Source organism: Apus apus, chromosome 8 (genome assembly GCF_020740795.1).
Source record: "Apus apus isolate bApuApu2 chromosome 8, bApuApu2.pri.cur, whole genome shotgun sequence".
NCBI classification, from domain to species: Eukaryota; Metazoa; Chordata; class Aves; order Apodiformes; family Apodidae; genus Apus; species Apus apus.
Window position 1 is genome coordinate 1735615 of NC_067289.1, and position 21867 is coordinate 1757481.

The window sequence follows — 21867 nt, forward strand, 5'->3', positions numbered from 1 at the left end:
AGGAGGGGGTTTGAAAGCACAGGCAGTGCTGCAGGGGCTGGATGCAGCTCCCAGGCATCACCCCTGCTCACCTGGCCCGTGTGTTGCAGCACAGGAGACAGGTCTAGAAATGCTGGAAAAATGGAAGGAATGTGCTTTTCTTATCCAGGAGGGGATTTATCGGCTTCTCAGGCTTGGGCTTCCGTGAGGATGCTGGAGGTGTGTGCTTTTTCTCTGCAGTGAATGCCCGGGCAAGCTGTCAGGGGCAGGCTGTGCTGCCTTGGCAGGATTAGGGGTGTGAGAGCACTGCTGGGACGGCTCCTGTGCCGGGTGGGAATTGTCCTGTCCTCTCCATGGGCCTGGCCTTGGCTTTGAAAATAAACCAGAAGCCTCCTGGCTGCTTTGGTGCCTGTGCTTGCTCTGACTAGGGGAGGGTTCTGTGCCCTGCCAGCTCCTCTGCCCTTTGGGGCTGGTGCATGGGAGGCCTGTTGGATCTTTCTGCTGCTCCGAGCTGCTCCCATGTTGGCCAGTGGCTTGCTGAGGACCTCCTGCCACCAGTGAGCCCCCTGGTCTAAGCTGGGAAGTAGCTCTGGTGCAGAACAAGAGCCTCTGTCACCCACTGGGCGATGCAGGATGTGGCAAGAGCTCAGAGGATTTGGGGTGACCCCTCCAGGGTCCCCCTTGCAGTGTCGTTGCTGCCACCCCACGCACAGGGGTGGCTGGTGGGATTCATCCTCGTGCTTCTGCTGCTCCCTCCACAGCCAGCACCGCGTGGTGGGGGAGGATGGGGACAGCTGGGATCTGTGACACCTTTTGTCCTGAAAGCGCTTCCAAGGGCTGGGTTTGAGGGGAAGGTCTGTGCTGTGGTGTAGGAGAGCTCCTGATGTTGCCTTTCCCTGCCATCCCGGGTCTCCATCCTCAAGCAAGGGTTTGGCATCCCCCGATGCACCGTCAGAGAGCAAAGGCAAAGCTGTTAATTAAGACAGAGCTAATTTTGGCAGCTGGCTGTGGCCACCTCGGGGTGCTGTGTGCTGTGGGAACAGGGGGACTGGCCCTGCACCCCGGGCGGGGTGCTGCCAGAAGCCCCTCCAGAGGCTGTTGGTGCCCTTAGCAGGTGTTTGCCTCGTGTCCTTCCCACACTGGTGCTTGGTGGGAGGAACTGGAGGTTATCCCTGGCCCAGGGGGGTGGTTTTGTCTTTTGCACCATGTGCTGCTGCCTGGGCTTTGGGGCCTTTTGCTCTGCTGGGGGCTGGTGGCAGCTCTGAGACACGGAGTCCTGGGGAGAAGCAAGCAAGTTGAGACCTTTCTGGTGGCTTTCATGGTCCTGGGGTGGGGACCAGGTGGTGAAGGGGGCACTTGGGGAGAGGCCTCCAGCTGATGGCCAGCTCAGAGAGGGAGGCAGAGCAAAATGCTCCAAAAAACCACCCCCAAAGGGCTGGCTTCCATGTCCTTGGGGCTTCCTCCAAAGGGCTGCTGGCGGGCACAGCTCTGTGGTGGGCACGATCCCATGGGGTGAGGGAGCCAGGGTGGCCTTGCAGGGCTGTGCTGCTGCCTTCCTGCCCCTGCTCTCAGTGGTGAAGAGGCTTTTCCTGAGCTGCTGCTTCCAGGAGTTCCGAGGCTGGGAGCAGGGCTGACAGAAGACAAAGCTGTCTGAGCACACACAGCTGCCTTTCGCCCAGCACAGCCAACTCTCTGGCCAGCTGAAAAGAAATCAGAAGAATATTGATGTATTTATCTTGTTCTTTCTTTTTTTTTTTTTCCCCCCCCCATACAAAACCCATCAGGCTTTTTTTGGTCAAATGTTAGTTTCTGAATGCAAGTTTTTCAGCTGATAACAATTATTGGGAGGGGGGGAAACAACCAGCCCAACCCAAACCCCCAAGTGAGGCAGTTCCTTGGATAAATCACAGGCTCAGCTCTTTGCTTCTTGCATTCTCAAACGATTATCATTTTTTATTTATTTTTTGTTGTCGTTGTTGCTTTGCACATCATGAATATTCTATACTTGAGCTGTTACTGAGTTGTGCTAGATCAGATAAATAACACGGTGTTGCTTTTGTGGCAGAGTGGATAAAGATGCAAATAATACTGACATTTACTTCACAGTTTTCTTCCTGTGATCCTCCGAGTGAGTAAACTGGATTGCTGAGATATTCATGGGAATGAAATGCAGAGGGGTTGTCAAGATGAAAGCAAATTTCCTTAAAACTTAGCCAGAATGTTCCTGGCATTTATTTTTTTTTTATTTTTTTTTGGTCCCCCTGTTATTTGCTCAGCTGAATAAGGAGCTGCTCGAAATATCTTCTGCACAACTGCAGGAGGGGAACTTTCTCCTTCCCCTGGCGCTGCAGAACGGCCCCGGAGCTGCCCGGCGCTGGGAAGCTGGTGGTTTTCCCAGGGCTTGGTGCCTCCGAGGGGCTGCAGGTCCCACCCTGGCACCGGACACGAGCCCAGCCTGCGGGCGGGTGGCCCTGACCCAAACCTCTCTGCCTCCTTGCCCTCACATCTCTTCCCCCCCCCCCTCTCCCGGGCGCAGGAGAGAGGGATGGAGTCGGGTTTGTGATGTGGGGAGCTGGGGGAGAAGGGCTGAGGGGGGGTGTGAGGCTTGGGGAGGGGAAGCGGCTCTGGCTGGTGTGCCGTGAGGGATGCGGTGCGGCCGCTGGAGGCTCCTGCTCTCCGCTCAGCAGCCGGTGGGCACCGGGCACCCCAGAGCACCCAGGGGTGACACCCCACCTGAGGACATGGGCAGGTGGGCTCGGGGGGACAGGAGCCCGGGGCCGGCAGCAGCGGCGGGACACTGTGAGACCCTGGGGGGACACACGCTGCTGTGCTCCCCGGTGCCCTCGGGGGGTCTCGCTCAAGCCCCGGAGAGCTGCCGGGAGAAGGGGAGGGGGAGAGGAGACCCCCCCCCCTCCCTGCAGCCGCTTGCGTGAGCAGCCGGAGGGTGGGAGCAGCCAAGGCTCAGGGGTCTGAGAAGGCTGTTTGTTTGCTCCGGGTCCCGGCTGGAGGGGCAAGAGGAGCTTCTGTCCGCCCGGACCCCGCGCCCCGAGGGGCTCCCGGGCCGCCCCGTCGGGGATGGTGGGGGAGGGGGTCGGTCGGGCCGAGGCGTTGGCGGCGGGAGCCACCAGGGGGCGCTGCGCCCCTTTCGGACGGCGGCGGAGGGGGGGCGGGGCGGATTGGCTGGGCGGGGCCGGAGGGCGGCGGAGGATTGGCTGGGCGGGGCCGGCGGGCGGCGGGGATTGGCTGCGCGGCGGTGTGGGCGGGCCCGGGGGGCGGGGCGCGGCGGCGGCCGGGGGCGGCGTGTCCGCGCCGGCCACTCGCGGCGGGGATGTGAGGCGGGCAGGAGGTTCGGTCCCGGCGCGGTCCCGCTCCGGCCCGGGCCCGTCCCACCGCCTCGGCCCGACCCGGCCCGGCCTGGCCCGTCCCGGCCCGCGGACGTACCCCCATGCCCGCTCACGGCCGCCCGCCGGTAGCGGCTGACGCCTGCGGAGCAGCGAGGCGCGGGGCCCGGGGAGGCGATGGCTGCGGATCTGGTGGTGCTGCTCTGCTTGGCCGCCGCTGCGGCCGCCGTGGAAGGTGAGGCGGGACCGGGAACCGGGGTTTGGGTTGATGCTGAGCCGGGGTCTCTGCCGAGCACCACCCGGTGCCGGGGACCCGCGGCTCCCCCGCCAGCCCGGGCGCTGCCAGCGGGGTGCGGAGCTGCCCCGGGCACCGGCCGGTCGTGCCGGCTTCCCTCCCTGAGGGAACCGGCCCGGGACCCGCCAGCCGAGCCGTGCGGGGGCCTCGGGGGTGACCAGGGGCTTGGGAAACCTGTCGGGGTCTGCGTGGGACGGGGGCTGCCCTGGGACCCCTCCCCGGCTGTGCGGAAGCCTCTGCATCCTCCTCCTCCTCCTCCTCCTCCTCCCGTGCCTGCTCCCGGGGAGCTTCGTGGGAGAGGAGGACACGGCCCCCCCCGGGCAGCCTGGGCCGGGAGGGGGGTTTCCTTCCCGGGCTGGGGCAGGAGACGCTTGTCCCGTCGGTGGAGCCGCGGGTCAGACGTGTGCCCGTCCCTGCCCTGGGGCCCGGGGTTTTACCCCCGTTCCCGGCCGTGGGACTCGGGACGGGGCCTGGCAGGACCCCCAGCCCTCTGCCTTTCCCAGGTGTAGCTGATCCTGCTGGTTTTCCCCTTTTTTTAGCTTCGGCAGCGGCGGCTGGAGGGGCAGGTGGCCGGGGGGACGTGGTGGGACCCCCCCCCCGGGGGGGTGAGCGGAGCTGCTGTGGGGCTTGGCCCTTCCTCGGGGGCTGGGGGGATTTAGCTGAGGGGAGCGTGGTTGTGGCTGGACTGGAGACCAGTGGCTCAGCTCTGGGCAGCGTGGAGCTGGTTCAGGAGCTGAAATGCTGCTGGGCTGGGCTGGGCTGGGGTGGGAGCAGGGCTGGTTGCCCTTCTCCGGGTGGTGGCGGGCAGGCCCCGCTCTCTGCAGCGTCTCCTCGCCACCAGCTTTTGGCTGAGCCAGGTGTTTCGCTTTTCTTCTTCCTCCAGCTTCCTCCCTCGGTGCGTCTCCCACCCCCGGGGTGGGAATGCTGCTGCTGCTTTCCCTCAGCCCAAAGCAGGCAGAGACGCGGGACCTTGTCAGCAGCACCTCCCCAGCCTGCCTCTGCAGCCTCAAGCTGCTTGAGGTGCTGCCGAAATCCTGGCTGGCAGGGAGAGCTCAGCTCCATCCCCGTCCTTAGAGCCATCCTGGGTGTCCCTGTGTCACGCAGGGTCTGCCCCAGCCTGCCCTGAGCCACCCCCGGGAGCACCCGACCTGTTGAAGAGCAGCGTTTGCTCTGCTCTGCTGAGGAAATGACTTGGATGGGAAAAGCAGCGTCCTGGGGAGAGATCTGTGTTAAATTTTGGACGAGGGGTTTCAGAGGCAGAGCGATGGAATGTGGCTTGGAGCTGAGGTGGCAGCCTCCTGGCGTGCTCGTGTGAAGGAAAAACACCTTTTTACGGAGCTTTTAACAAACCTTACGGATCCTCCTGGTGCGGGGCTTGAATTTGCTAGATTAAAGCATGGCTTTCTCTTCCCTGAGCTGAAGCATCTCCTAGAGCCTGACCTTCCCAAGGGCCTGGCTTTCCCCCTGGAGGGGCCACAGGACTGGTTTTGCTGGTAGCCAAGCAAAGCCAGGGCTGGAGCCGTGGGCTGCAGGAGCAGCTGAGAAGGGAACGTCTCCCTGCATCCCCAGCCAGACAAAAAGTCTTTATTTTTCCAGGATGCCATGGGGGAGAATGTTTGGGGTCTGGACCCTGTTGGAGGGGGAGGAGGATGCAGCGGGGGTCAGGGCTGGGGTTGCCTGCAAATATCTCTCTCCCCCCTAAAACCTTGCTAACTCATTGCCTGTGAGCCACCAGCCCGGAGAGAGTCTTGAGTTTTCTTATGGTTACTTGATTTCTACCAAATCCTGTGGCTTTTCTGCTGGACATCTGGATGTTTATAGGTTTTTTTTTTTTCTTCTGTGGCTTACAAAGAGGAAGAGGGACGTGAGGAGATGACAGGAACAAATACTCTGCCTCTCCCACACCCTGCAATCACTCAGGGGCCGCTCGCGTGCTCTCTCTCGTGTTAGCTGAACCAAATATAATCCCATTTAGCATAGAGAGCGGGTGGTAATGGGCTGACATTACACGTTTTAACTCTGGAGTTAAAGGTGTTTGTGTGTGGGTTTGAGGTGTCGGTGGGTCAGCTGGGGCTGATGTCCATTTTGGTGCAGCTCCTCCACGTATGCTGTTCAGTCTGCCTACCTACTTACCTGCCCATCGTCTCCCTGCCTCACCCCTGCTCTTTCCAAACCTGTTTTTTTTCTCTCTGTCTCCTCTACTGCTGCTTGCAGCACCAGGATAAGCAGAGCACGGGCAGGGAGGTAGAAAGCCCTGCTCAGGGTTGGTGGATCAGCTTGGTTTGGCTTCTAGTACTTATCCACTGGCTTGTCTGCCTGGCCTTTGGAACCACAGCCTGGGAGATGACTGGTTTAGGGATTGTTTCCAGAGCAATGTCCTTGGCTGCTGCTCCTTGGGTGCTTGCTCTCCTCACGTTTTGGCTCAGCACACACACATCTGTTGCAGGAATCCTTCAGGCTTCCTCTGCTTCCTCTGGAGCAGTGCCTGTGCCAAGCTGGCTGAGAGCTGGCGGCCGCCACGCTGCCCTTCCCATCATCATCACCACCACCATCATCATCACCATCATCATCTTCATTGCTGCCTGGGCTTTCCACCTTTGGCCCAGCTGCTTCACCCCGAGCAGAGCAGTTTTCAAGGGGAAGCTAAAAACTGGTCTTTCAAGAGGGAATTTGCTAGTATGCTGCACAGGAATTTTCAAGTGCTGCTATCCAGCCACCCCTTTGCTTTACTTCTTTTGCACAAACTATCTGGGGGGGGGGGGGGGGCGGAGAAAGCAACAGCCAACAAACCCTAAGGGCAAAAACCTTATTCTTGGCGTGCTGAGTGAGCCCAGATCTTGTCAGCCTGAAGGGAAAACGTTTTGTCAAGTCATGGAAAAGGGGTCTGAGACTGCAGATGCCTGTGTTGCTTTTTTTTGACTAATTGCTGGTATCACTGACTCATTATGCTTTGCCTCAGTCTTCTCCCTCCCCATTTTCCTCCTGCTTTGGTTTGGAGTTGGAGAGGAAGGAAAGGCACCGTCCTCAGGAGGTCCTGCTGGCCCAAAGCTGCAGGTGACCTCGGTGGCTCAGACCACCTGGTGTGACAATGTGCTAGAAAACCTGAAAAGGGGGATTTTTGTCCCTGGCATGTGGTTGAATTTGTGGTGGAGATGGCTGTGATACAGCTCTTCCTGAACTGGTGGTAGTCCTGCTTGAACCCATCTCACGGGTGACTTCTGCATCTGCATTTCATGTCGGTCTCCTTCCTCGAGGTGAAGGTCTTGATTTATTTTTTGCCTTAATTAAAGCTTTGAATATTACTCTCCCCTAACGCAGTGCAGCTGAAAGTTGAATAACTTACAGTGCTCAGCTCTGGAAGCCTGTTAGAGATGAAAATGAGTGCTGGCAGTGATGGAGAGATCAGAAAAGCAGTGCTGGAAATGGAAAGCCTGCCTGTTAGGCTGTCATTATTAGTATTTATTTGTCATTGAAGATGGTCTTGGAGCAGTTGATGCAAATAAGGGCCCTGGAGGAGCTCTGTGAAAGGCAGACACTGAGAAGGTGGGGTCTGGGATAAGTATATTTATTTTTCTGGGTGGAAATTGGGCTGATGCCCTGGATTTCCATGTGTTTAGTGGCCTGATCTGCTGGGAGGGTTGCCAGGTGTCCTCTTGTCCATCTCCACTGCAGCTCCTGACACAAGAGGACAGAGTAAAAACCTTCCACTGGCCTTAAAAAACCCAAGAAAATATTGATGTTTGATGCTGAAGTAGCCCCAGTGTGGTCCTCTGGCTCTGGATCCAGGCCAGGGTGCTGAATAATAGATGCTTCTAGCAGAGGTGGGTTTCGGGGGCTAAAGAAGCACTCAAGATTTGGTGGAAAGGGGAAAACAGTACCTTGGGCAACGAGTAATCCAGGTTGGTGAAGTCTTGGAGGTGCTGAGGGATGAGGCTGATGGAAGAGGTGCTGGGAGCAAGGCTGAGGGTCACAGTTCCTGCAGTGTGTGCTGGACCGTCCTGTCGCAGAGCCAGCCACCCTGCCCAGGCCTTTTCCACCTCTCCCAGCACAGCTTCAGGCAGGAGCTCCCAACCTGTCTAATGCTGCCAGAGGAGTCATTTAACAGCTTGGTGAGGCTGAGTAAATAGTTGGGGTTGGGGGAGGGAGTGTTTTCCCCAAATATTCATTAGGATTCGGAAGCGCATCTCAATTTGACCTTGTTCTCTTTCTGCAAACGCTCCAGCTCTCAAGCCTTGCATGCATGGATACTCGTGCCAGGCAAATGTGAAGCTCAGATATTTGCAGGGTAGCAGTTGGGAAAGGCAGCACCTGGGCTGGGAAGTAATCCAGACGGTGGGAATTCATGTCCACTGGTGGTCCAGAGCACCCTGCAGAGCCACACAGGGTGGTGGGGATGGCTAGTGAAGGTGAGTCCAGAAGATGTTCAGATGAATCCTAGAATGCCAGCTTGGAAGGGGCCTCAAGGGTCATCTGGTCCAACCTTTCTAGGTAATAAATATAGTTGAAATGAGGTGGCCCAGCACCCTGTCAGGCTGAGTCTTAAAAGTGGCCAGTGTGGGGGAATCCACCACTTTCCATGGGAGACTATTCCAATGTCTGACTGTTCTCATGGAGAAAAATTTTCTACTGGAGTCCAGTTGGAATCTCTGCAGGAGTAACTTGTGCCCATCACCCCTTGTCTTTTCCATGTGTTAAAAGGGAGTCTCCATCTACTTGGCAGCCACCCTTGATGTGCTGGTACATGGTGATAAGGTGTCCCTGAAGCCTTCTTCTCTCCAGGCTGAACAAACCCAGTTTTCTCAGCCTCTCCTCATGTGGCAGGTCCTCCAGACCTCTGATCATCCTCATGGCCCTTCTCTAGACCCTCTCCAGCCTGTCCACCTTGTTTTTGTATCTCAGGGACCAGAACTGAACACTATTCCAGATGCCTTGTGGTCCACGTGTGAACGCAGGGTGCTTCTGCTGGCTGAGCCCCCAGCATCCCTCCCTGCTTCCCCTCTTGGCAGAGGTTGGAAATGTGCAAAAAAAGGATGAAGGGACGTCCGAGCAGCATTAGGGGGGGAGTCAGGACCTCAGGCAGCCACAGACCTGGAGCTGGCTTTTGCAGAGTCCAGCTTCCTAGGGGGGGGTTAGAATCCAGTGTTTCCAAAAGTGAGCAGCACACCAGAGGCAACTCAGCCCTTTCCACAGGGGCAGCCAGACCAAGCTCTTGCCTAGATCAGCCCTTCAGCTTTCCAGATAAGTGGCAGCCAGGGGTGGGCTCTCTCCTGCAGCCTAAGTGTGGTCACTCCCAGCCACAGCTGATCTGTTTCATTTGTTTTTCCATTTTCCACCAAGTCGCATCGTGAGAAATGGCGAGAAAAATGGGATGTGTGTTGGTAGGAGCTAAAGGGTCTGTGATTTATTTTTTGATTTCTTGTGCCTTTTGAATATTTAAAGCGGAGATGAACTTTCCCTGCTTGGTATTTATTATTGTTTCATTTCGCTGGAAGTTGGAGCTGTGAGAGTTTTGATAAATGGATTGAAGGGTTCTGTAGTTTCTCTCTAGCTGATCTAAATATCCCTGGATCCTTTGCTGAAAAGCTAATTTGTAATTTCCTGTGGTAATGCTGCTTAGTGAGTTATAAGGATACACTGGGATCTGCTTTTCCTCCTGGTTCTCTGTTGGGGGGGGTGGGGTAGCACTATCATCAGAAAATGGTGTGAAACCTGGAAACTGGCCATTAATCCCCTAAATTTTTGGTCTAATAACAACTATCCAGGAATAGTGTGGACCGTATGGTCTGTTTTCCCATGTCTGGGTGGAAAGCATCCCTCTCCCCTGGGTTTGGTTTCTGCAGGAGGGATGGGAGCCAGTGCCACGACCCAGGAGGGTTTGCATCCACGACCGGAGCCTGATGATATGCAGAATCCCTGCTTCTGGAAACCTCTCCCACCACCCCAATTATAAGCAAGTGTTATCAGTCTTTTGAATAATTGAAGAGGCTTTCTGTTGAATATTTAATTACAATAATATTTGGTTAGCGGGGGTTGTTGGTCTCCTTTTGTGCAATTGAGAATTGCTGCGAGAAAACAACCTGTGAAAAGAATATGTTGATGTCTGTGATCATTGATTTTTCTTTCTTCTCTCTTTTTTTTTTAACTAATCAGTTATTCAGTTAAAATTGGTTAATTAGCTCAGCTCCATTAAGAATCTTTGGCATTTAGACTTGATGTTTCTAAATAATTATAGTTTTGCCTGCTAAGCCCACAACCCAGGGTGACCTAATTACTTTTCAAGCGTACGTGCTTTGGGCTGGCTTTAATATCAAAGTTCCTGCTGGGAGCTCCGTGGTGAGGAATCACAGAGGAGACAGTTCAAAGAGGAAGGGGCTCTTTGCCCAGCCCGGCTGAGGAAGGAGGTGACTTTCCTTCCAACTGAAACCTGGTGGGTGGGATGCTCCTGGGTTTGGGGGGGTGCTCCCAGGAGGAGCCCTCTGCAGTTGACATCTCCATGCTGTCCACTTTTGGGAGGGGTGGAAGGTGGTGGCAAGCTGTCATCTGGGAGGGCAGAGGGTTAGGAGTGGTTTTAGTTAATGAGTGTTCATTTCCTTGCTTTCTCTTCTAAGTTGCCCCCCTTAATGAGCAGGTGGAGTCCTTCCAAAGTCTTTGCAGATGGGGGGGGGAGAAAAATAAACCCATATATATAATCCTTTTATATATAACCCATATAAATAATGCTTTTTTTTTGAATCCTTTTTTTTCTTAGAGTGTTAAGTTTATTTTGGGCTTTTTAAAAATTTGGAAATAGCCATGCCAAGTAATTAGGGATCAGTAAAGCCTGAGGTCTGTGCTTCTTAGTGTAGTGAGAAGCATGTTTAATATCTGGGGAGGAATCCAGATGGTGTTGCTGGTGTTGGAAGCTGGTTAAGCTTTGATTTGTTCTGCAGCAAATCAAAGTGGTGGCTGGGAATTGGTAAGAGGCTGTGGAAATCCTCACTTTCAGGCTGCTTCCTCCCATCTGAGAAGGAGGCTTTGTCATGACTTTAAGAGATTGGTCCCAGGTATTTTCTCCCCAGAAGATCTTCTCGCAGTCGTGCCCTGCTGTGCCACATCCCAGCAGCAGATTTTGGGTTATTTAGACCTAACCAGTATCATGGGTTCATTGAATTGTTTTGGTTGGAAAAGACCTTTTGAGATCATCCAGTGCAACCATCAACCCAGCCCTGCCAAGGCCACCACTAATCCATGTCCCTCAGCACCATCTCCAGGGCTTTGAAATCCCTCCAGGGATGGGAACTCCACCCCTGCCCTGGGCAGCCTGGGCCAGGGCCTGACACTCTGATCTTGGCTTGCTTGGCACTTGGCTGGGTTGGGATGTCTTTCCTGATTGTATATTTATTTTTTTGAGGGGAAGAGCCACTCAGCCTGCTGCCCCCATGCTTGGCAGCACAGGATACTCTGCTCCTGGCCCTGCCATCTCCTGGGGAGCCTCTGCAGTCCTGCCAAGCCCAAAACCTGGTGCACATCCATGTTTTTGCCACTCTTTTCCTATTTTCTTTCCATTTGCAGGGCATGGGGACACCTTGTCTTGCCTGGCTCTGCATGCCAGCTTCCCTTCCTGTCGCCTTCTGGGCTTGGCTTGGGCTGGCAGCTGCTTCCCCTTCACCTCCAGAACCTGGGAAAATGAGGCTGTGGTGTCTGATGGTTGAGCAAGAGGTCGAATCCCTTGTGCCCATGGGGTGCTCAGACCCTCCAGCTCCCCACACCCAAAATGTACCCAGATGGCAAACCGGAGCGACCTGGAGCTGGTGTTGGTCCCCTTTCTACTGGTGCTAAAACACAGGCCTTCAGATGGAGGGATGGAGCAAGGGTCATCAGAGATGGGAAGTTTTATGGAGGCTGTTTAGTCTTTTTTTTTTTTTGCAGTCAGAGGCTGGGGATGGGCCTTTGATTACTCAAGGCCTCCACTTGCTTCAGCTGCTTCCTTAGCCGCGGGGTCGGAGCCGATTCATTATCATCCTCACTAGGGTCCTGTTGGCACGAGGATAATTGCTTTTTGCTCCAAAGACATCAAATCACAGGGGGGGGAATTACATCTTCCTGGGGAGAGCCAGGAACCCAGCAGAAGAGCTGGAGAGGAGACGCTGTCCTCTGGAGGCAGGAGGGGGAGTGGTGGGTTCTGCTCAGGTCCCTCTGGGGACCCAGGAGGGGGACAGCCTGGTGTGTGGGGGGACACCTGGAGTGGCCCAAGGGCAGAGCTGGGGGAAGTCCCTGGTGGGTGGCTGGGCACTTTGTAAATGTTTTTCCACCCAACACCTGTAGTTTCATATTTCCCAGAGCCTGAGGAAGATGAGGACGTGGAAGGACAGAGCAGGGGTGGGATGCTCTCTGAGTGCTTTGTCAGGCGTTTGCTCTGCTTTCGTTTGAGAGAAGTGTTTGAAAAGAACAGAATTTGGCTTCTCAGGATCACCAGTGTGCTGTCAGAAGTACTGCTTGCGGTGGTGTTGACTTGTTCCAGGACTTTTCCATTGCCCTGCCTGACATGGTGTACCTGTGGTGCCTGCAGGATAGGAGCATGGAGATGTCCTCCCCACATGGTTGCTCCATCCCTGCACTTGGGCCGAGGTTATTTTTAAAGCAGTGATTTTCATTTTTATTATTATTATTTATCCTTTATTGAGTGCTGAAAATGACAGGCAGAACCTGGCTGAGGGTGAGCCCAAGATGCTCCCCAGCCTGTGGGGTTTAGCTGAAGCTGCCCAGAAGCTCCAGGCACGAGTGGGTGAGTCCCCTGGAGGTGCGTGGCATTTGCTGTCTGTGCTTTGCTTCTTGGGCTGAAACTGCTGGTGGGACCTAAGTGGTTTCAGCTTGTCTTGGCAGAGGTGCTGCCAAGTCACAGATCATGATGTCACTGGGACCAGATGCAGAGCTGTAAAGTGGTAATATCTGGCTTAGTAGAATTTGAAATGGAGAAAAACATCAACTGTGCAGGAGCTAAGGGCACTGATGCCTTTTTCTTATGGGCCCAGCTCAGGTAGGGCCCCCCCAGCTCTTGGCCATTGGGTGGGGATGGTCCACCACCCCCTGGATGCCAGTGCCAACCTCGTGGAGGAGAGGAGGTGGATGCAGGCTGCGGGGAGCTATCAGGTTGCCAGCTACTTGTATCTGGTATCTTTCTCAAACTCTGCTTTTATTATCCCTCCTTGCACTGTGCATGGGTCACTGCAGCATGGTTGGCAGCACATGTGGGAGCCTGCTGTGCTCAGAGGCTCATCCCAGAGGGATGAAGGCTGGGAAAACCCTCCTTAACTTCAGTGGGCTTTGGAGGAGGCCAGGGCAAGCAGGCTGCTTGGAGGGGGGTGCTGCTGAGAGCACCCTCTGGCTCTGGGCTTTGCTCCCCGGGGCTCACTGAGGACACACAAACCCCTATTTTTGCAGAGTCCTGTCCATAACTCAGGAGAAAATGGTCCAGCTGCCTCTGACCAGTGACATCCACATGGCTGCATCCCCAGGGTCCCTGTGAGGGTGTCTGGGGAGTGAGGGGTGGGTGCCAGCCCCCTGGGCACCCACAGCCCCCGTGTTTTCCCACCGACACGGTCACTCCCAGACGCAAGCACTTGAGTCACCAGCCCAGCAGGTTCTGGAGGTGGTTTGTGGCAAGGCACATTGATTTGTTTCTTTGCAAGGTTCAGGGGAAAGTGGGATGTCTTTGAAACATTTAAAGTATTCCTAATAGGCTACCTGAAAGCTTTCTTCAGTCTTGAATGAATCAAAGTGCAAATGTTTATAGTGCAACACCCACACAGGCTGGGAGAGGAATTTTATTGAGGCAGGAGAGTCAGAAAACAATAATAATAAAACATGTTTTATGAAGTTGGTGAGAAACTTATAAACTAGGTGGATTTTTACAGCAGATGAATTTGATACAAGTTGTAAATTTGAATTCCCAGGCTGGTCCTCAGGTCTTGCTCTTTATTACCTGAAATAACATTCTCCGCTGTTAATAGCTGGCTGCTTCAGAGCAAATGTGGTTTGATCCTTCTAAATGCTCTGCTGTGCTAATCTCATGGTCAAAGTTCCACCTATCCCAAAGACTTCAGCCCTTTCCCTGTGTAACACAGTGGCTGGTGCTCATGAGCAAAAAGCTGTTCTTGGCTTTGCTGTGGTGGTGGGATCTTGGAAATCATAGTATCTTAGAATGCCAGGTTGGAAGGGACCTCAAGGATCATCTGGTCCAACCTTTCTAGGTAATAATGTAGTTGAAATGAGGTGGCCCAGCACCCTGTCAGCCTGAGACTTAAAACTGTCCAATGTGGGGGAATCTACCACTTCCCTGGGGAGACTATTCCAATGTCTGAATTTACCTCTTGTATCCAATCAGAATCTGCCCAGGAGCAACTTGTGCCCATCACCCCTTGTCTTTTCCACTTGTAAATAGAGAGTCTCCATCTTCTTGGCAGCCACCCTGTAAGCACTGGAACATGGAGATAAGGTCTCCCCTGAGCCTTCTTTTCTCCAGGCTGAACGTTCCCAGTTCTCTCAGCCTCTTCTCTGACCTCTCTCTGTCCTCCAGTCCTCTGATCATCCTTGTGACCCTTCTCTGGACCCTCTCCAGCCTGTCCCATCCTTTCTGCAGAGCAGGGACCAGAACAGAACACAACACTCCAGGTGTGGTCTGACCAGCACCGAGTAGAGCAGGATGATGACTTCTTGATCTCAGCTGGTGATGCCCTTGCTGATGCAGCCCAGCATCCTGGTGGCTTTCTTTGCTCACTGGTTACTCATACTGAGCCTGTTCTCCACCAAGACCCCCAGGTCCCTTTCCATAGGGCTGCTCTCCAGCCAGGTGGATCCCAGTCTGAACTGCACTCCTGGGTTACGTGTTCCCAGGTGCAAGACCTTGCACTTCTCCCTGTTGAATCCTCACATTCCTCCTCTGGCCTGGGTTATTTACGCTATTTTCTCAGCAGAAAAAAACCCTGAACTCTTATTCTGATAAGACAATTAAGTTTTGTTAATCCATCAGCAGAAAGGGATTGAAAGATGCTCTTGATAAATCAGCATGTTTCCCTCCTTGTGGCACTGCTGGGTGGGGTGTGGCCACTATCCATTATTAAATAATCCATTTATTAATCCAGGGACTTGCAACTTAATCATCACTGATTAAGCTGGCTTTGCTGTCCCCTTCTGTGGTGGATACCACTCTTGGGGTGGCATTTGAGGACCCCCTGCCCACCCACTGTGCCTCCAGGTGCTCCGTGCTGCCCGGTTGTGTGGGAGGGAATCATCTAACCTATGTCTTGTGGGTGCACACGTTGGCAGATGCTTCCTCTTAAGAAAATAAATAAGTCATTTCTTAAGGAAAGTGTTCTAGCTAATCCTCAGATTATTCCCTTTAAAACGGGAAAGTAATTAGGGATTTTTTTTTTTAAATAGGCTTCCCACCCTTGGATCTGCTGGGATTAGTGTACGTGGGTGTGTAAATATTTAGTTTCCAAGGGCTTCTTTTTTTTTTTTCCCCTTCCTTGAAGAAACAGCAAATGAGAAGTGATTTAACGAGGCAGCAGCTATGTATGGACACCTACCCCAGCATCCAAAAAATATAATTGCAATGAAAGATGACCCCCAAATGAAGCTTTGCTGGTGTGCTGCACCACACTGACTTTCAACCAGGGTTTCCTCTGCTTATGTTTGTAGTTGAAGAGAAGAGGTTTTGCCTTGGGGTGCTGGGATACTTGGGGAGATGAGGAACAACTACAACCCTGAGTCAGTAAGAGCTGTGGTTGAGTGGGGTGGGCTTGGTTGAACCTGCTCAGGGGGATCTTTGATCTCCTTTCCATCCACAGAGGTCTCTCTTCAGCAGCCAAACAATTTAGACTTTTCACACCAACCGCTTTGATGTTTGGATTCAAAACCATGTCTTGTTTGCAGTGTTTGCTACGTGTTTGTAAAGCTGGGAAGGAGAGTGAAAAGAAGCTGAAATCGGAAGCAAAACACATAGTTAGAACCATTTTTGCATCTGAGTGATCTGGTGGAGTTGCTGCAGATTAAAGGAACAGTTGGAACCAATAATTCATGCAGCTCTCCTAGGGGTCTGCATCCCTTGAGCCCCCCAGGCTGACAGATACTCTGGCCAAGCTGGGGGAGGCCAGAACTTGCATTCCCCATCCATCTGATGAATGAACTCCAGACCCAAGTGAAGCATCAGAAAGCCATTGGAAGAAGACCTGGCTCAGAAGGTGCCTTGCTCTTTCTTTCTAAGCTTTCATTTGTGCTATTCAGCTGTAATTGGCAACTTTTGGACTTGTTGTTTGCCTGCCTGCGTGCTGGAAAGCCTTCAGAGGTTGTTTAGGAGGCAGAGGGAGCCTATAGATTTAGATTTTTTTTGGTTGTTATTATTATTATATATTATTATAATGAAAACATATTTTTAGCAGCTGAAATTCAAGCCCGTCTGGGTATTTATACAGCAAGATGTTTTGGATGAGGAATAGGCCAAGGCAGTCACGTGGTTGGGGCCAACGTGAAACAAAAGAATCCATTTATTATCCAGGCAGGAAATTTGTTCTTCGGGATGTTGTAGCTGCAGACATAATGATTTCATTTCCTCTGGTTCCCCTAGATTAATGGCTTGTGCTCTTTTGTTTGTGTGCCTGTGTTATTTCTGCAACGCAGCCTCCCCCCCCCCCGCTCCCCGCCGGGGTGTGCGAACACGTGTCGGAGCGCCCCGGGCCACGGGGGGAGGAGGGGACTCCAAGAGGGGGTGCAGGGGGGTTGGGGAGACCTGGGGTGCTGGGAGAGGCAAGGGAAGGCTGTGGGACCACCTGCGGTGGTCTTTCCGGCAGTGCACGTGTGTCTGTGAGGGTCTCCTCCTGCCATGGGCAGCCATCGGTGTTTTTCCGACGAGGCTGAGATGGGGAGATGGATGGGCAAGTGCAAGTGTTGACCTCATGGGAGGCGTGAGAGCAGCCTGTCTTCTCCCTGGCCACACTCAAGGGGGTGTGTAGGTGTTGTGTACTTGGTGGGAAACCCAGGCTTTGCACCGTGTCCGTGCACAGCTCCTGTTCCCAGGGAGCTGTGCTGATGTGCCAGGATGCCGGGTCAGCAGTGCCCTCTGTGCCAGCTGGGTTGGCCTTTCAGACCAGGCAGGTCCCAACCCCTTGCAGGGCTGCTGGCCATCTGGAACCTGGTGGCACTTACACTTCCTCCTCCTTAAAAATCCCAACAGACCCATCCCTGTGGACACCACAAGATCAGCAGCAGCCTTAATTGCTCCCTGTCTCCCTTTCTGAGTGTCTGGCTCTCAGAAGTGATGTGACAGGCAGGCGATGCTGTTGCCTTGCTGTTGCCTGAAGGGTCCTCTTGGGGTTCTGGCACAGAGCTTTTAATTTACTGTGTGCAGCATGACCACGATCTTCTGTTCTGGATTAATCTGCATTAACCCTGTGGAGCTGGAAGCACCAGTCTGTGATGAGAAGTTGAACCTGGTGGTGCCTGGGATCTGGGCTGGTGAAGGCTTGGTGACCATCTTGCTGTCCCCGTGCCTGGCTCTTCCTCCTTCCCTCCCTTAGGTGTTTAAATCTGGGGAGGAGTGGGAGTTTCTGCCACTCCTTCTGGAGGATGTTTCCCTGCAGGGACATCCCCCACTGAGGGAAACCCTCTTGGCCATCTAGATGCACCTGCCACCATTCCTGCTATCTTTGGGGTGCTTGCAGACCATGGTCCCACCTTGCACGTGTGTTGCACCTTCTTGCTTTCATTCCCTGAGCGTCTGTGCCATGAGGGGTGCTTGGGGCTGAAAGTGTGAGCCCACCATCCAAAAGCTGTGGAGCAGAGGGGGTGGGGAGGTCCTGGTACCCTGGTGAGCTGCAGGTGCTTGCTCCCCATCTGCCTGCCCTCCCAAATGGCTCCCGTGTCACCCAGGTGACAGAGTTTGCTTGGATGTGACATCTCTGTTGCGCAGAAGATGATGAACAGTAATGAGACCCAGAGCACAACGTGCACTTAAAGTGATTTATTTCAGCAAGGAAAACTACAATCAGGGAGGATGGGTCAGCGTCATCAGGAGAAGAGGTGGGTATGGAGATGAGTTTCCGAGGAACTTTATCATCAACTGGTGCCACTTTAAAGATGAGCAGAGCTGGTGTGGCATGAAGACAGGCTGGGAGAGTTGGAGCTGTTCAGTCTGGAGAAGAGAAGGCTCCAGGCTTAGAGCCTGAAGGGGCTCCAGGAAAGCTGGGGAGGGACTTTTCATCAGAGGAGATAGTGACAGGGCAAGGGGGAATGGTTTTAAACAGAGAGGGGAGATTCAGGTTAGATATGAGGAAGAAACTCTTCACTCTAAGGGTGGTGAGGCACTGGGATGGGTTGCCCAGGGAGGTTGTTGATGCCCCATCCCTGGAGGTTTTTAAGGCCAGGTTGGATGAGGTTTTATGCAGCCTGGTCTAGTGGTGGGGATCCCTGCTCATGGCAGGGGGGTTGGGACTGGATGATCTTTAAGGTCCCTTCCAACCTTAATGATTCAGTGATTCTATGAAATGGAGCTGTGCTGGTGTCACAGGGACTGTCCCTCACCCATGGTAGGCACCTCCCCGGGGTTGGCTGGTGGCCTGGCTGGCAGCTGCTGGACGTGGCCCTGGTGGCATTCTCCTTTGCCTCCCTGCAGCCATCCTGGAAGTGTTCTGGTGAGGTGTCACTGGTGCTGGGAGCCAGCCCTGCCCATTGCTGGGGAAGGAGCCGGCCCTGCCGTGGAGGGGGAAGGATAATCCCCGAACCCGCCTTGGCGCGGCTCCCGGCACACAGATGGTTGTCCTCATGCTGGAGCCTTTTCCCAGCTTGCACCCGCCGGGCTGGAGGCAGGGCTGTGCTGGGCAGGCTGGCTGCCAAGCCGAGCCTCCTGCCAGCATCCTCCTCCTCCTCCTTCCTCCTCCTCTTCCTTGTCTCCCAGGGCCGGCCGGAGCTGGGGCCACTCAGCAGCTCAACCGGCCACTGCAGCTTACTGGGAGCGCTCGGTGTAAGCACAAGCCCAAGTAAAACCTTGTGATTTAAGGTCATCTTAGGGCAGGGCTGGTTTTTTCTCTCTTCTCATGGAATAGGGATCCCAGGGCTCCATCTGGGGATGACACGGGGGGACAGAAAGCCTGGGCTGCCTCCATGTGGGCATGGGGTTTGCCCGCTGCTCCTGGCACAGTTCGGATGATGCACCAGGAGCTCATGAACAGGGGTCCTGAAGCCCCTGCTGTGCTCCCCATGGGTGAAGAGCATCTTCTAGAGGGGCAATTCCGTTCGCTGGGAGCTCTTGGTGTATTTGGACAAGGGTTTAACCCAGCCCAGCTGGCCTGTTGGAGCTGGAACAGCTCCTTGCCTGAACAGGCCTTGGGAAATCTTGGCAAACACTTGTTATTTACACAAGGGCCCTGGTGTCACAGGCCTGTGTACCTAGAGGGGGCTCAGGTTGAGAGTCAGATGGTCTGGAGAGGGCACAGGGTAGTTATGGATGCTGGCTGTTGGCTGGTTTCACCAAAGCTGAAAGTGGAGAAGAAAAGAAACCCAAAAAAAGGTAAGTCCCAGGCAAAGCTGGGAGAGCCAAGGGATGGTTTGCAGTGTGTTTTCGGAAGGGATCTGCTCCTGCGTTGTCTGCCCTTGGCAATGGACCTGTGGCTTTTCCACATCTCCCTTCCCATGTGTGCAGCCTGGGCTGGGCAGGAGCTCTGCCGAGGTCTCCCCACGGGACTTGGGCAGAGCCTTCCCCATCCCATCTGCATCCCAACGGAGGCTCCCCTGCCCGCCGGCAGCCCCGTGCTGGCACGGATTTATTTCCCTTTGCCTCTCACGCTCTTTGCCTCATTTGCACTCGTGAGCTGCCTCCATATGGTGCACGAACCAGGGAGATGGTGCTCCCGGTGCTGGGAGCCGCTTGCTGACGAGCTTTTGCAGTTTCCTCAGTTTGAGGTTCAATATTCCCACCCCCTCCCCTCAATGGCCGGGGCTCAGCTCATCATCTCCAGCAGCAGCCAGAGCATCCCTGTGTGTTTCCACTCTTGTTCTCCTGCCTTCCTTGCTCTCCTCCACGAGGCAGGATCACAGAATCACCTTGGTTGGAAAAGACCTTCCAAGATCATTGAGTCCAACCATTACCTTAACACTGACAAGTCCTGAAGTGTAAACCATATCCCCACATACTGTGGCTGTACGACTCTTAAATCCCTTCAGGGATGGTGACTTTACCACTGCCCTGGCCAGGCTGTGTGAGTGCCTGACAACCCTTTTGGTGAAGAAATTCTTCCTAATTTCCAACCTGAACCTCTCCTGGCACAGCTTGAGACCATTACCTCTTGTTCTGTCACTTGTAACTTCATTGAACAGCCCAATCTCCACCTCTTTACAACCTCCTCTCAGGCAGTTGCAGAGATCAAGGTCTCCTCTCTGCCTCCTTTTCTCCAGTCTAGAAGCCAGGCGGTCCAACCTGGGGTCCTCAGGATGCATCCTCAGACCAGCAATGCTCTTGCTGTTGTTTGGTGGTTCTTTGCACCTGAAAATAGTTGGCTGGCCTCCTTGAAGTCTTTCCTACCTGTATGATGCTGCATGAAGAAAACACAGGATCAGCCTGGCTGTTGTTGTTCTGTGCTGGAGCTGCTCGAGGAAGCTCGCTCTGGGCTTGCCTGTCCAGGCTTTTTCTTTGCCAAGTCTCTAGTTTTGGTGGGGGGACTTGGTTTCTGGCTCAACCCAGCAGTCTGGCTTTGGCTTTAGGCAGCCAGGAGGTGTGTCTGGGTGAAAAGAGAGGCTTTCCCCCCAAATTCTGGTGCCTGGGGGGCAGGCCAAGGCCCGTGCTGCGTGGGGAGGAGGTGTGTGTGGGCCAGGGGATGCTGTGGCTGGGCTCTGAGCAGCCTGTCGTGTTCGTAGCTCATGCAGAATCCCTTTGGCATTTTAAAATAAGATCTAGTAAATAGAAGCTGGACAACAGCAGGTGCACCTCTCGCCATCAGGGCTCCCTGACAGCATGGCTGGCATTTTAGATTTAGGGCTCTACGAGATGCTTGTTTTCATAGCCAGTGTGAAGCTTTTCATGGAGAGCGTTGTCCAAGACAGTGACTCACCTTGACTCTCTAAAGAAGTGGTGACGTGGAGGGAAATGCAGGATGAGTCTTGGGATTTGTAGAGCTTTCCTCACAGGCAGTGCTGTCGTGGAATAAGGCAAAAGAAATCCAGTGGGGAAGGAGAGCCACAGGGGGAGGGAGGACAGGTCTGGTGCTTTGGTTCAGCAAAACTCACCGCAGCAGCTCCAGCATTGCCTCAGGGCTGGGGGCAACCACGAGACACACGTGAGCACATTGCTGGGAAGAGCCCCCTGCAATCCCAGGGGCCCATGTCCTGTGTGTATCCTTTTAATTTATCCTAGCACACGTGGTGATGGATGCTTTTGATGTTTACAGCTGCTCTTGTCTTCTCAGTTGACTCATTCTGTGTGTAGAGGCTACCATTTCCAAGGGAATCCCAGATGATTAGGAGCTCAGTTCCACTGAACTCCTTAGGCCTCTGTGGACCTTGTCTTTGAAATCTCAAACCCTGGTCTTACTGGATTTTTTTTCCTCCTCTTTTTGGTGTTCCTTACTTTCTCAAAGCATGGTGAAGATCAAGGCCTCTCTTCCCAAGAGAAGAGTGTCCTCCTCTTGGGTGAGCTCACTTGCTCATGTGCAGCCAATGCTGGTATGTGACCAAAAAGTAAGCTACAAAAAGTGGCAGAAGACATCAAGTTGTTGACATCACTCCCCCATGTTTGATTTATCCATGCCATCCTTTAAGGTGCTGTGCTCCTACTTTGGAGTTTGGGGTGCCGGATCCTCCTTGCTCACTTGGCTGGTGAAATGGTTGTCCAAGCCAGCTGGTCTCCATCCAAGAAGTCCAGTGGTGTGAGGGTGCTATGCCCAGCTCATGCCAAAGCTGTGTGATGAGGGACAGTGTCCTCAGGCTCCTTACCCTCAGCCTTCATCTGCTTTGGTGTGTACTCCTGGGTGGTGGTACCACTGGCTGGTGACAAGCAGATGATTGCCCTTCCCCAACCTGAGCAATCCCTCATTCAAGCCTTCTTGCACCACCCTTGACTTGGAGAGTGCTATTTCTCCTGGGCAGCCTCATAACCTTTTTGGAGGGTAGGATTTCTAGGAAGGCCTCTACCCATCCCTTGGGTTGGCCAAGTTCCTGTTCCACATCTTCTGGAGGATGAAGTGAGTCACTGCCAAACCTGACATATGGTGATTTTCGGAGCAGGCT

The 21867-nt window shown here is 54.1% G+C and overlaps 1 protein-coding gene across 4 annotated transcripts in view; it reads left to right on the forward strand.

The window, feature by feature from the left end:
• Nucleotides 1-3310: 3310 nt before the first annotated feature.
• Nucleotides 3311-21867, forward strand: part of EPHB1 (EPH receptor B1) — an 80942-nt gene continuing 62385 nt past the window's right edge. For all 4 annotated transcript variants that reach the window (XR_007890153.1, XM_051625913.1, XM_051625914.1 and 1 more), the window contains exon 1: nucleotides 3311-3555. Coding sequence is in view for 3 of the 4 variants with exons in the window: in XM_051625913.1 (XP_051481873.1) it covers nucleotides 3498-3555 (58 nt within the window). In the remaining variant the exon portion in view is untranslated. The remainder of the gene's footprint in view (nucleotides 3556-21867) is intronic.